The following is a 12814-nucleotide window of genomic DNA, read 5'->3' as shown; positions in this document are numbered from 1 at the left end:
ACAGGTATATATAATATACATATGAAATTATATACATGTATATAACTTTATGTGTTACGTGCATATAAAGAGATTTAAATAATTAGCTTACACTCATAGGCTGGTGAGTCTGAAATCCATATTGGCTGGCTGGAAACTCAGGCAAGAGCCACTGCTGGAGTCTTGAAGGAGAATTCTTTCTTCTCTAGGAGACCTCAGTTTTTGCTCTTCAGGCCTTTAACTGATAGGATGAGGCCCACATTATCAAGTCAATTGATTGTAGATATAGACCACGTCTACAAAATACCTCCACAGCAACATCCAGACTAGCATTTGGTTAAATAACTGGGTATTGGGCAGCCCTGGTGGCGCAGCGGTTTAGCGCCGCCTGCAGCCCTGGGCGTGATCCTGGAGACCCTGGGATCGAGTCCCATGTCAGGTTCCCTGCATAGAGCCTGCTTCTCCCTCTGCCTGTGTTTCTGCCTCTCTCTTTCTCTGTGTCTCTATGAATAAATAAATAAAATCTTTAAAAAATAAAATATTTAAAAAAATAACTGGGTATTGTGGTCTAGTCCAGTTGACACAAAAAACTACTCATCACACTGTAGAACTAACAAAGTAAGAAAAAAATATTTTTTTCGCTGTACCAGAACAGTACCAAAACACAGCATTCACAGAAACCACTTAGCATTTATGCAGTATAATAAATGTGCATAGTATTATTAAACTGATCATATTAACTTTTTACAAAAGGCAGTGATTCCTAAACAACTCTATATATGTTATATATCTATACATAGATATATTCATATTTCTGAGTAATCTGCACACATCTTTGAAAATCAGAAAAGACCTCAGTGCTTCTAGGTGTGCCTAAGACACATTAGAAGACATTCTTTCTCAAGTCCAGTTTGTATAATATTAGTAATTATTCATTCTTGTTCAACGCTGCCCATCTACAGAGGCACTGGAGTGCAGAGCATGAGGGAGAAACTAAGCCTTGTCCTCAGAGGGAGCTGGTGAGGTTACAAGAAGTGGTGGTAGTGATACCAGGAATCTGCTGTGGGACTGCAGGCTCAAGGAAGATGTAGTAATAACACAACTGGTCGAAGCGGAGTATATCTGATTCAGCCCAGTAGAGGCTATGCAACAGGGATGGAAGAAGAGTTCAACACAAGAAGTGGATCAGGATCCATAGTCATTCCGGAGTATCTTAGCACATGAAACAGAAATAAGACACATGCCTTAGTCACTGGGTGGCACACAGTAGAATGGAGGTCCCACAGGGTTAATTGGGTTACTTAGAAATGCTGACTGGTATTATTATTCTTTATAAATATTTGATCTCTCTGTAATATTGGATATGTGGGAGGATCACATACCTCTTGAAATTAGGTGTGACCAAATGAGGAGTTCGGGTCAGTGAAATGTGAGTATAGTCATTTGAGAGAGTCACTTCCAGGCAAAAGCACTTGATTGCTGGAGCCCAACTCCCCAAGGCTCCCTCTTATGCCCCCTACTTTGCCTGTGAAAGCACATGCTGATAGGGGTGCCTCAGACCTGCAGGTGACTTCAAACTTTGTTAAGTTACTGAGATTTTTCCTGTAACCTGCCTGTTGGTGACATGAAAGCAGGCATAGAAAATAATTTAATAGCTCCAAAACGTATCAAGATTCCCCAATCAGTCTCTCTCTCTCTCTCTCTCTCTCTCTCTCTCTCTCTCTATATATATATATATATATATATATATATATGGTTTTGCTCTTCCTATTTTTGGCATTGGATGTGCTATGGAAACAACTGGGATGAGCAAGGATGGGAACATATTATAGTTAATTTTTGAATGAAGAGGAGGATTTCTGTAAGCACCAGATTCAGAAGATGTTAACTGTTAAAAACTTACAGAGACATGGAGTGACAATTTTAGTTGCTCTTTGTATCTTCCATATGCTATAGTGATGGGTCTTTCGGTTGAAAGGAACATAACACTCAAACCAGCTCTAGAAAACGGGGTTGATTTTAAGGACAATGAGGGGTCTCATAATTCCAAAAAAAAAAAAAAAAAAAAGAAAAGGTGGAAACAACCAGGCCTTAGGAAGGACCAAAAAGAAAACAGATTTAGGATAGTCTCTCTCTCCCCTCCTCTCTTTCCCTCCTCCCCCCACCCTTTCTTTCTACACCCTTGCTGAATCTGACCTAGTCCCTCTGGCCCAAAAGTTGCTTCATGTGTTTATTCACCTGACATATGAGTCATTTGCTAGTCGCCATTTCAGTCCCAGACTATAAGATCTTTCATTCAAACAACCACCACCAACTTTCTTCTGAATTTTTAAATCAAGTTCTTCCCAGAGGTTATCGGATTAGCCTAGCTCACTTTTGCCAAATAGGTCAGAGAGGTCAAAGATCATTGGTCCTGAGGTACCTTTCAGTTAGATGTTCAACCATCTGGTCCAATTTTCCATGATGGATAACAGCAGGTAAACCTGTGTCCTGATGATCACTCAGCAGGTACTATGGCTGGGGCATGTTTAAAGATGGATATGGGTAAGACACGTACCCTAAGTCATATCTAGCACAATTTTCCTGACTGTCTAAATTTCTTTGGGCTGGACATCAGGGATACCCCGAAAGAGGAAAAAAAAAACAGTCTTTTGAGGGACTGCTTCTAAACAATCATAACCCACACCCTGCTCACTTCCTCCCTGAAAATTGCTAATGTCTGCCCTAATTTATCACCAGGGAATAGCGTAGATGTTGCAAACAATAGAACTCTTTGTGTATTTGGAGAAAGAGGAGCTGTGAGTAATACTATGCCCTCCTCTGGATTTACAGACATAATTATTCTTGCAGTGGGGACATGTGAGAGACACACCTCATGCTAAACCTAAACTCCTGAATTCCCGTTCGATTTCTCATCTTCAATGCCTGAGTCAACACTTTTTTACTCCATGAAAATTGATTTTATAACTTAAAAAAAATCTGAACATGAATTGTCATTTTTTCCTATAGATGCTTTGAAATGCTAATTTCTTCTTCTCCCAGTTTTATTCAGATATAATTGACATATAACATGGTATATATTTAAGGTGTACAGCATCATTTGACGTATGTGCACATATCACAAAATGATTGCCACAATAAGATTCATTAACATCCATCATTATCACATAGTTAGAATTTTTTCTTTATGATTAGAACTTTTGGGATATACTCTTAGTAACTTTCAAATATTCAATAGAGTATTCTACACTATAGTCATGATTACATCCCCAGAGCTTATTTATCTTACACATGGAAGTTTGTACCTTTTGACCACCTTCATCGAATTCCCCCATTCCCCACCCTATTGTGATGCTTATTTCAACTACTGAGAAAAGCAGAAAAACTAAGCTAGGGTAATACTACAAATAAATATTCATTCTCTCAACAAACACTTATTAAGCACCTCTGTATGCCAAGCATATGTCAGGCACTGGAAATTCAATGGGGATAAGATAAGACACCTGCTCTCAAGGATCATATCATCTAATAGCAGAAAGATAGGCAAACAAATCACACACACAGCACCCACACATGTAATGTCAAGTAATTATAAACATGAAAAGGGAGCTAATCAGTATGAAAGGCAGAATCTGATGAGGTGCTATTTTAAGTAGGTAGAAAGACGGCCTTGCTACAATAACCAGAGATCTCCCCTTTTTTCTTTTTTTTTAAGATTTTATTTATTTAATCATGAGACACACACACAGAGAGAGAGACAGAGACAGAGACACAGACAGAGGAGAAGCAGGCTCCATGCAGGGAGCCCCAGGTGGGACTTGATCCCGGGTCTCCAGGATCACGCCCTGGGCCGAAGGCAGACGCTAAACCACTGAGCCACCCAGGCATCCAAACTTCCCTTTTTTCAAAATCAATAGCCAGTTTTCAGTTGTAATTTTACTAAATCCATCAGCATTTAGTAAATTCATTTACTATTCATTTCATTTGCTTGACCTCATAGACACCATCTTTCTCCTCCAGAAGCTGCCCCTGTCCATTAGCATTGCTGATCCCTCCTCCTCTTCCCACTCCTTAACTGAAATAAAGTACTGCTAAGATGCCATGACTTCCAGTTTTATACATCACCAGCCTGGCTCTCTCCTCTCTATAGACTCATATATCCAACTATCTACATGTCTTTTCCACCTGCATGTATAATACGCTTCTCAAAGTTAACATATCTAAAACTCGTTTTAGATCTTCACCACCAAACATGCTCTTCATTTTCAATGTTCCTTTTCTCAGTAAATGGTAACTCCATCTCCCATTAGCTCAGACCCAAAACCTTGGAGTTCTTGACTCTTTTTTATTTTCTCACATCCCCTATCCAATCTGACAGCAAATCTGGTAACCCCACTTTTATAATATATCTGGAATTGGATACTTTTTACCACTTACTTTTAAACTTTACAATCCCAACTACTTTATTTCTAGCCTGGATTAGGACAACAATCTCTTAGGTTGTGTTCGCATTTCTAGCCGTGCTTCCTTCCCACAACTACACCCAGAATCAGTTCTTACAAAAGAGTGACTGTTTTCTTTAAGCTTAAATCATATCATTTATCTCTTTCCTAACAAATACTTTTTCATTTCACCAGAGTAATATTTGGAATCTTTTCTATGGTCTATAAGGTCAGGTCTTATATATGATCTGACTCTACATCATCTTTCTGACGTCATCTCATGCTACTCTCTTTAGTTTACTGGTGCTGTAGCTCCACTGGCCTTCTTTGACATTTCTTTAAAAATGTCAGACTCTTACTCCAGGACCTTTGCACATGCTTTTCCTTTACCTAGAATATTTATGCCATCGGTTCATTTGAAGTTCCACTGAAATATCACGTTCTCAGAGATGAACCCCCTAAACAATCTGCCTGCAGCAGTGAGGAGTACCCCTTTACCCATCACATCTTACAATGCTCTTACCACTGTACATTATTTTCATGTTTATCATTTAGTGTGCCTACCATGTTGTATGACTGTAGTTGTTTTTAATTGTTCCTTTTTTATCATCTGTTTCTCTTTGTTAGAATGTCAGGTTTAGGAGGGGAGAGATTTATTCATATTATATTTAAATTGCTTGATATGTATAAGTAAGTGTTCAATAAATGTCTGTTGAATATATGCTTTCCAATAACCGTAAATACTAACAGAGTAAAACCTCACTGACTAGAAAAAAGTGGAAACATGACTTGTCTGAGTACAAGATTCCTTTTTTATAATAGAATATTTCCTCACAAATTCATGAATTTTCAATCAATAATGGGCAAAACTTACCTCCAGTAAAGTTAAATTTCTGCTAGTGTTGATGAGTGAAACTCATTTCTGATACTATATTGATATTGTATATGCAAATGTACTTTTAAAGGGCTTGATGAACTTTCTCCTAAATTGATTTATTAAGTCTCCTTTAATTTGATTACTAAGCCTTTTGCCATTGCTGTTGACATTGTTTTCAAAGCACTTCAAATATCAACTTTAGCTCATTTCATTTTTCATTTCCTTTCCCTGAAAAAACCTGGAACAGATAGTAACCTTACCAAAGAAGTAAATTACCTCCTCTGTGCCCAGGCTTCAATGACCTCAATGAAACAGAAACAGATATGACAATGTCTCCAAAACTGAACAGACTGTTGATGAATGAAGGCCCATCAGTAACTAGGTGATTTCAAGCAGGATGTCGTCATCCCAATGATCAGACAACGAAGCAGCTTTTCCAGGTCACGTTTGCATTCTCTCTCCAATGGGGAGACTGAAGCTAAGTAATCTGCCTACAGTCACAAAGCTGGAATGTGCCAAGGATGGCATCTGAGCCCAAGATGTCTTCTTCTAGACAGCGCACTTTTAAACTGCTAAACCACACTACCTCTCTTTGGGGAAAAGTCCTCAGATTTCCCAATCTGGAGGAGCCAGCCACCATGTTGTAGAGATATTCAGGGGCCTTTGGAGAGTCCACATGGGAAGCAGCTGAGGCTTCCTTCCCAACAACCAGCATCAACTCACCAGCCATTGAGTGAGCCATTTGGGAGGTGGGTTTTCAGCTGCAGTCAAACCTTTGGTAGACTGCAGCCCCAGTCTACATCTCAACCCCAGTATCATGAGAGAACCTAAGCCAGAACTATCCAATTAAACCACTCTCAAATTCCTGAACTGCAGAAACAATTAGATAATAAATGTATGTTATTGTTTAAAAAAATTTTTCATTCTGAAATTCTGAGTTTAGAAAAGCCAGAATACATAAAGTTTTATGGCACGAATATCTCTTGGATTTTCAATATAATAGCACACATGTATCTATTTTAAACATGAACATTTATGACTTGGCACCATTAACCTATTAATGATTTTAAAAATAATAATAATATTAGAATTCAAACTATCTAGGAGACAAGGCTAATGAGACTTCTTTCCAGTATCTATCTATCTATCTAGACATATACATAGATATATATAGAGATACATATATATACATATATATATATGTACATTAGTAATATTAAAATATCCCTGAGAGCAGATACTGTGGTATTTAGCCTAGGGCTTCACATATTGGATGCCAATACTTTTTAAAATTTCACTCAACAAAATTTGTTGAGCACCTACTCTGTGCCCCAAATTGGGATACGAGATGAAGATACAAATGTAAATAAAACAAATATGAATATATGTTTGTTAAATCCACATGAATATAATCACCTGATGTCAAATTTTATGTAAAATATATCTGCTCCATATTAAACTTAGCATATAATTCCAGAAGTTATAGTTTGGTCCCTAATAGAAAAAAAATAAATTTTTTCCTGAATACATTTGGTATTACAATTTTTTTATGTTCTCAGAGAAGTAACTTTTCTAAAATGAATAAAACTGCCTTTTGAAAAATATAAGGCTCAACAAAATTTCAAGTGCAAATCAGAAGATAAACAGTGAAAAGCCCTTTTAATTTAAACCTAAAATAAAATCCATGTTGAATAATAAATTTTCTAGAGTCTCTATCGTGAAGAGGGTAGAAGTTCACATGTTAGAAGAGGAATGTCAGAGGAATTAGCTTTATGATAATAAGTCAAATTCTTGTACACATTCATGGTCCCGACAGGACTGGCTGTGTACTCTGTAAGTTCTTTAGTGCTATGCTTTCCAATGCAGGTGAGAACAGGTCAGACATACTGCTGTCGACCATCAACTACTCAGAATGAAGTATATGCCTCAGAAGAGCCAAAGCCAGAAGATATTATGCAACTCTTAATGTCAAAACGATAGAACACTCGTCCAAGACCGGAAAGGCCAAATTTTCAAAAGCAGGTTATTCTCAAAACAGGATATAAAATACAACATCTTTATTTCTTTTCTTCAAAACAAAAATGCCTCTAGATCTAGCAGAGCACTTAAAGAGCAAGCTAAAATATTGTTCATTTACTCTGATTTGCACCAAAGGAGGTAAGATGGACATGGAGCACTTGAATGCATAGATTACTCCATATCTTCAATATTTTTTCCACATATACTTATCTTTGTAATTAATTTAGATGAAGTAAAGAATAAAATTAGTCTGAGTTATTCAATAGTGGGAGGAAGTAACACCTTATACCTACATGTTTACAAAGATGTGTATAATTCTCATAAGACTTTAAGATCCTTGAATGGACTAAATCTTTGAGTTCTTTATATATTTTTGCATCCTCTAGCACAATACTTTGCACAGAATATGTGTTCAAAGCACAACTGTTATATGAATAATTCATTTCCAAAAAATAAAATTTTGATGCTCGTATATTAAAAGAAATAAGAATATTTTTGTTATTCTGGTAGTGCTGTTCTATAACAGATACACAATAATTCTGGATTTTACTTTTTGAGTTAAACATAAAAAATAAATAATAACTCACTCATGTGTATTAGTACCCTACCCTAAGTAATATATCCTCAAGTTTCAATGGAGCAATACGATAAAAATTTATTTTTTCTTTTTGTAAAGTCTAAAGCAGATTTTCCTTGTAGGTGGGCAGGATTCCTTAATGTGGTAATTTGGGCATTCAGCTCTTTCCCTTGTGCCCTAGAAGCTTCTGCATTCAGCTAAAGGATGGGAGCTTTTGACTGAAGAATGCATAATTGCTGCCTAACTGCCTTGGCCTGAAACTGTTCAAACACTTTAGTCCTCAATCCATTGGCCAGAACTGGTCACATGTACCCACTCAGATGCAAGCAGATGCAAGCCGGGGAATAAAACCCCTAACTGGGCAGACCCTCCCCAGAGAGTATACTAAAAAAAGTGGAAATATAATTTTTTTAGCAGATTGCAAGTTGTTTTTTGCCAAAATGGGCTTCCCCTTTTTTCTCCTTTCTTTTTCTTCATAAGCAAAGGACATTGTGTATGTGTATCTGTTTGAAGATTTTATTTTTTTATTCATGAGAGACACAGAGAGGCAGAGACAATAGGGAGAGGGAGAAGCAGGCTCCCTGTGGGGGCGCCCAATGTGGGACTCCATCCCAGGACCCCTGGGATCACCCCATCCCCCCAACCCTCCCCCCTCCCAAAGACAGACACTCAGGCACTTAGCCACCCCAGGTTCCCCAAGCAAAGGACACTGTTGAACTAACTTCTTGAAATTGTAAATTCCAAATGTAAGGTAATTTTATGTAAGTGATAATATAGTCAAGGACTACTTGGACAATTTAACAGAATTTTTAAAAATGGCAGCAGATCGTAGGACATCTGAAAAAGTATCTCAATACAAAAGATGATTTGGCTACTCTGTATGCCAGGTATGCAGACATAACCAGTCCCTAGTTAATTTCTGCTGGGTAGTTTTCCTTTGAATAGGGTCTAATTTTGTATAAGAAGATGTGTTAGTGTTGCAACAGTGTGGGACCATACACAAGCATTGAAGGTGAGTGATGATTATAAGAAGTGTTATAAAGTGATTATGATTCATAACTTTTTTTCCCACACATACCTCAGCTAGGAGGTGCCCCAAACTTGTAGCGGACTAAAGGGTGTGCCTCAAAGGTGTGCCTTTATTTCCTATTTGTATCGTAAAACTTTTCTATGGTGCTGACATTTTCAGTCTTCTGATCTTGGTTCAAAGGTGTTTTTCCTAAACCTGAAAACTGTGTCCAAATAACGGTGGGGACTGCAGCTCTGTTTACCACATGTGGGATAAAACACTGTGGCCTTGGAAGTGAGCATCGCTGGACGTGGTTTCCTGGTCTTTCCTTGGGCAGGCTCTCTTCTTCACCCATAGGTCTTGGCATCTCTGCCTCACTCTGTGCCATCTGGCCAGGAACCAACTTCCCAAATCTGCCTTAGCAACTAGCTCTGCTGGTGCTCCGGAGACTGTTTTCAACAACCACTTCCTGAGGCGATACAGTGGCCTCTCCGAGCTCCTATTTTTATGACAGTTTTACTAGACTCTAGGCTTTATTGAGGGCAAGGACCATTTTCAAGTAACCCCTCTCCTCCCCCCCCCCCCACACACCACACAAATTACCTACCACAGTGTCTCACATACAAAAGGTACACAATGCATATTTAAATGCACTGTCTGCCTAATTACCACACACTATCTTGGGGTTGTGAATTGGGGAGCAGAATCTTGGAGCTGGTGGCAGCCTCCCCGAGTTCCTGGGACACACCCTACATGGTCTCCTTTTGCTAGAGGGCCTCCATGGAGGCTCCCCGGCCTGTTACTATGCCCTCCTATTCCTTGCGGGCTATACTGCTCAAGTCATACTCCAGAGCCATCAGTCAAGTTCTCAAACTTACTTTGGAGTCTGAACTCCTCTAATCTGTGTCCCCCAAAACACTTTTGGCTCCATTTCCTTAGCTCCCCTAAATCTTTTATTAGGCCTTTTACTGGGCTCATCGTCCAATTCGGGAAATAGGAAAAAAACCTGATATTTAAGGAATTCAGCAATGTAACAGGAAGGACGGAGGGTGAGAAATTTATCCAGCTCTCTTTGTTATTCACAAAGAAGCGAGCTCCAGTCCCCTTGCCCTGTTGGCCAGAGAGAGGGGTTGTGCCAGGAAGTGACTTTCGGGCAGAGGGAGATCTTCTCCTCCTTCTGTGGCGGGGCAGGTAGGTCAGAAGGGAGCTGTCGTGCCATCGTCACTCTGTGTCGTCCTGAGCCTATAGCATTCTCTTCGTTACTCTCCTTCCAACCGAAGGGACCAGAGTGGGGATGCGCCTTGGGCTTCAGGGCCCTGCACACACCGGGGGCACCAGGTGGACGTCGGAGGGCTGCGAGGAACGGGGAAGGGAGGTGTGGCGCCACCAGTCCCGACCCCCGGCTGCGTGCGCGCGTGACCGGGGAAGAGGAGACCCCCTCCCTTCCCCCTGGACCCCGTCAGGGCAGCCCTGGGTCGCTCAGAGTTCCCGGGGGTCGCTTGGACGCGCGTCCCCAGCCTCCTTGGCGAGCCCGCCCCGCACCCTCCGCCACGTCCCTGACCCCCGAGGCTCGGAAGGGGCCCCCCCCCAGCAGGTGTGGGTGCAAGGGTGGGGAACCCTGATGAGCACCACGCCGCCCCCCAAAAAGCCCCGGTAGCAAACACCACCGTACACCCATCACAGGCGGAGCCCGTCTCCCCAAGGTAAGTTGTTTATGCGTCGCCGTCCTGGCGATCGTCCCCGGACAGCTGCGGCAGCGGCAGCGGCAGCGACAGCGACAGCGACGGCAGCTGCCCGCCGGCCCCGCGCTCCCGCGCTCTCCCTCCCCCCCCCGCCCTTCCCGCCTCTCCCCGCCAACCCCCTTCTTGCCCTCTCGAGGGCCACGCACACGCCCGGAGACACCCTCCGTCCGCACTTGGCTACTCACACTGCGGCTGAACCAGCCGACCAGGCGCAGTGGCCAAAGCGGCGCCGGGAGTGTGCGGGGTCCAGAGGCGGATGCCCCGGGCCGGGGCTGCAGGTGCCCGGCGCGGCCCCTCCCCTCCCGGGCGCGACCCCCCGCCCGCTCCCGGCGCCGATCCCGGCCGGCCAGCCACAGCGACACCTGAGCGCGGCCCGGGCGGCGGAGGAGGCAGGCCCGCGGGGCCGGCGGCCGCGAGAAAACAGAGCGGGGGGCGGGGCCCGCGGGGAGGGGCGGAGGCGGGCCGAGCGCGGAGGCCGCACCCAGCGGTGAGTGACGCGCACGCCAGCCAATGGGCGCCCGCAGCCTTGACGTCGGGGCGGGGAGCGGGGGGCGGGGGGCGGGGGGCGGGCTGCGCAGGGAGGTGGAGGCTGCCGGGGCGCTGGAGGCGGGGGCCGGGAGGAGGAAGGGGAGGAGGCGGAGGCGGGCGCGGTGGCGGAGGCGGCGGCGGCGGCGGCGGCGGAGGAGGAGGGTAGGTTGCGCCCGGGACTGTGTCTGCCGAGCTCCGCGGCTGTGCCTGTGCGAGTGGAGGAGCGACGCGGGGAGGCAGAGGCGAGCGCGGGGGAGCGCAGCGGCGGGACGTCTCCGGCGGCCGCGGATCGGCGGCGGCGTTCGGCGTGGGGAAGCGGCGGCGGCGGCGGCGGCGGCAGCAGCGGCAGCGGCAGCGGCAGCGGCGGCCGCCTCTCCGCCGCCGGGGACGCCGAGGCACGGCTGGTGGCACTGACATCGGCGGCCCTGCCTCTTCTCTCTCGCCCCCGGCCCTCCCCATGTGATCGGTCTTAATCCCGGCAGAGTGCGCGCGCGGGGCTCCATTCCGCGGTGCCCGGTCTCCTTGCCAGGGTGGGTGCTCGCGTGTGCGCTTCTCCTCCCCATCCCCCTTCCCCCAAGAATAAAAGAAGAACCAAGAGGCGTGCTTAGAAAAATAAATAAATAACCACCACACACGCGCAGCCCGGAGCGGAGTCGGCGGGGCTGGCGGCGGCGGAGGAGGAGTGAAGGCGGCGGCGGCGGCGAAGGAGGAGGAGGAGGAGGAGGTGGAGGAGGAGGAGGAGGAGGAGGAGGGACGCGCGAGAAGGCAGTAACTTTAAAGCCAGCTCAGAGCCCAGACCTCCAGCCGGGCGGTTTGCAGCGCGGCGGCGGCGGCGGCGGCGGCGTTGAGTGTCTGGCCCGCCGGTCCGGTCGGGGCGTGCAGTAGGACGGACGAGCAGCGCGTCGCTGTCCCCCGGCGGCTGGAGATGTCCGAGCCCAAGGCAATTGATCCCAAGTTGTCGACGACCGACAGGGTGGTGAAAGGTAAGCGGCGCGCCGCGGTCGCCCGGGTGCACCGTGTGCCGCAGGAACCGCGCGGCTGGCCTCCCCTCCCCCCGCCTCCGGTTCTCTCCTTGCTCCAGCCACGGACCTTCTAGGATATTGTGCAACCCTCGAACCCCCCTCCTTTGCGCGCCCTTCCCCCAAGCCTCCCCCCCGGGCCCCACTTGGGGCATTTTTATTTACGGGGGCGTCGGTTGGCAAATGGCTGAGCGGCGGGGAGGCGGCGGCGGGGGTGGCGGCGGCGGTGGCGGGAGGGGGCGCCCGGGGGGTGGTTGCTGGCAGGGTGTAGCTGCTGTGACAGAAATAGGAAGTGGGTGGCTGCTCGCAGGCTTGCATGGGATCGAGTTTATGATTTTTCTTTTGCAGAGGGAGGGGTGATTTATGGCTTTTAAAAAATTAATATGGCATTTTTATGTGGCCGTGGCTTTCCACCGGCTGCCTCGCTCGGGCTGGGCTCGCTCGGCGCTCCATTGCAGCAATTCCCTCCGCGCCCCCTCCCCCTCCCCTCCCCCTCTCCTCCCCCTCCCCCTCCCCCTCCCCCTGAAAGGGCCTGCACAGGACTCGCGAGAGAGCGGGAGAGCGTGGGGGGAGCCCGGCGCTTCCTTCCGCGCGGGGCGGGGGCGGGGGCGGCCGCGGGCGG

General features: G+C 45.8%; 1 protein-coding gene and 1 long non-coding RNA gene across 4 annotated transcripts in view; one reads left to right on the top strand and one right to left on the bottom strand.

Annotated features, from left to right (window-relative positions):
- Positions 1-9015: 9015 nt before the first annotated feature.
- On the bottom strand, positions 9016-11047 carry LOC140623451 (uncharacterized). Its single transcript, XR_012023067.1, has 2 exons — positions 10831-11047; positions 9016-10256 (listed from the first exon to the last, which is right to left on the bottom strand). It is a non-coding gene; the product is annotated as an uncharacterized lncRNA (long non-coding RNA).
- Positions 11048-11504: 457 nt separating this feature from the next.
- Positions 11505-12814, top strand: part of PPP3CA (protein phosphatase 3 catalytic subunit alpha) — a 309010-nt gene continuing 307700 nt past the window's right edge. For 2 of the 3 annotated variants that reach the window (XM_072810318.1, XM_072810315.1), the window contains exon 1: positions 11918-12156. In XM_072810318.1, the coding sequence (XP_072666419.1) occupies positions 12099-12156 (58 nt within the window). In that variant the 5' untranslated portion in view covers positions 11918-12098. Of the gene's footprint in view, positions 12157-12814 lie in introns of all 3 variants that reach the window. The other variant, XM_072810314.1, reaches the window with a different exon arrangement.

The sequence above is a fragment of the Canis lupus genome, chromosome 33 (genome assembly GCF_048164855.1).
Source record: "Canis lupus baileyi chromosome 33, mCanLup2.hap1, whole genome shotgun sequence".
Classification (NCBI taxonomy): Eukaryota; Metazoa; Chordata; class Mammalia; order Carnivora; family Canidae; genus Canis; species Canis lupus.
Note: the sequence above shows the minus strand (reverse complement) of the source record. Positions and strands in the feature narration are given on the sequence as shown.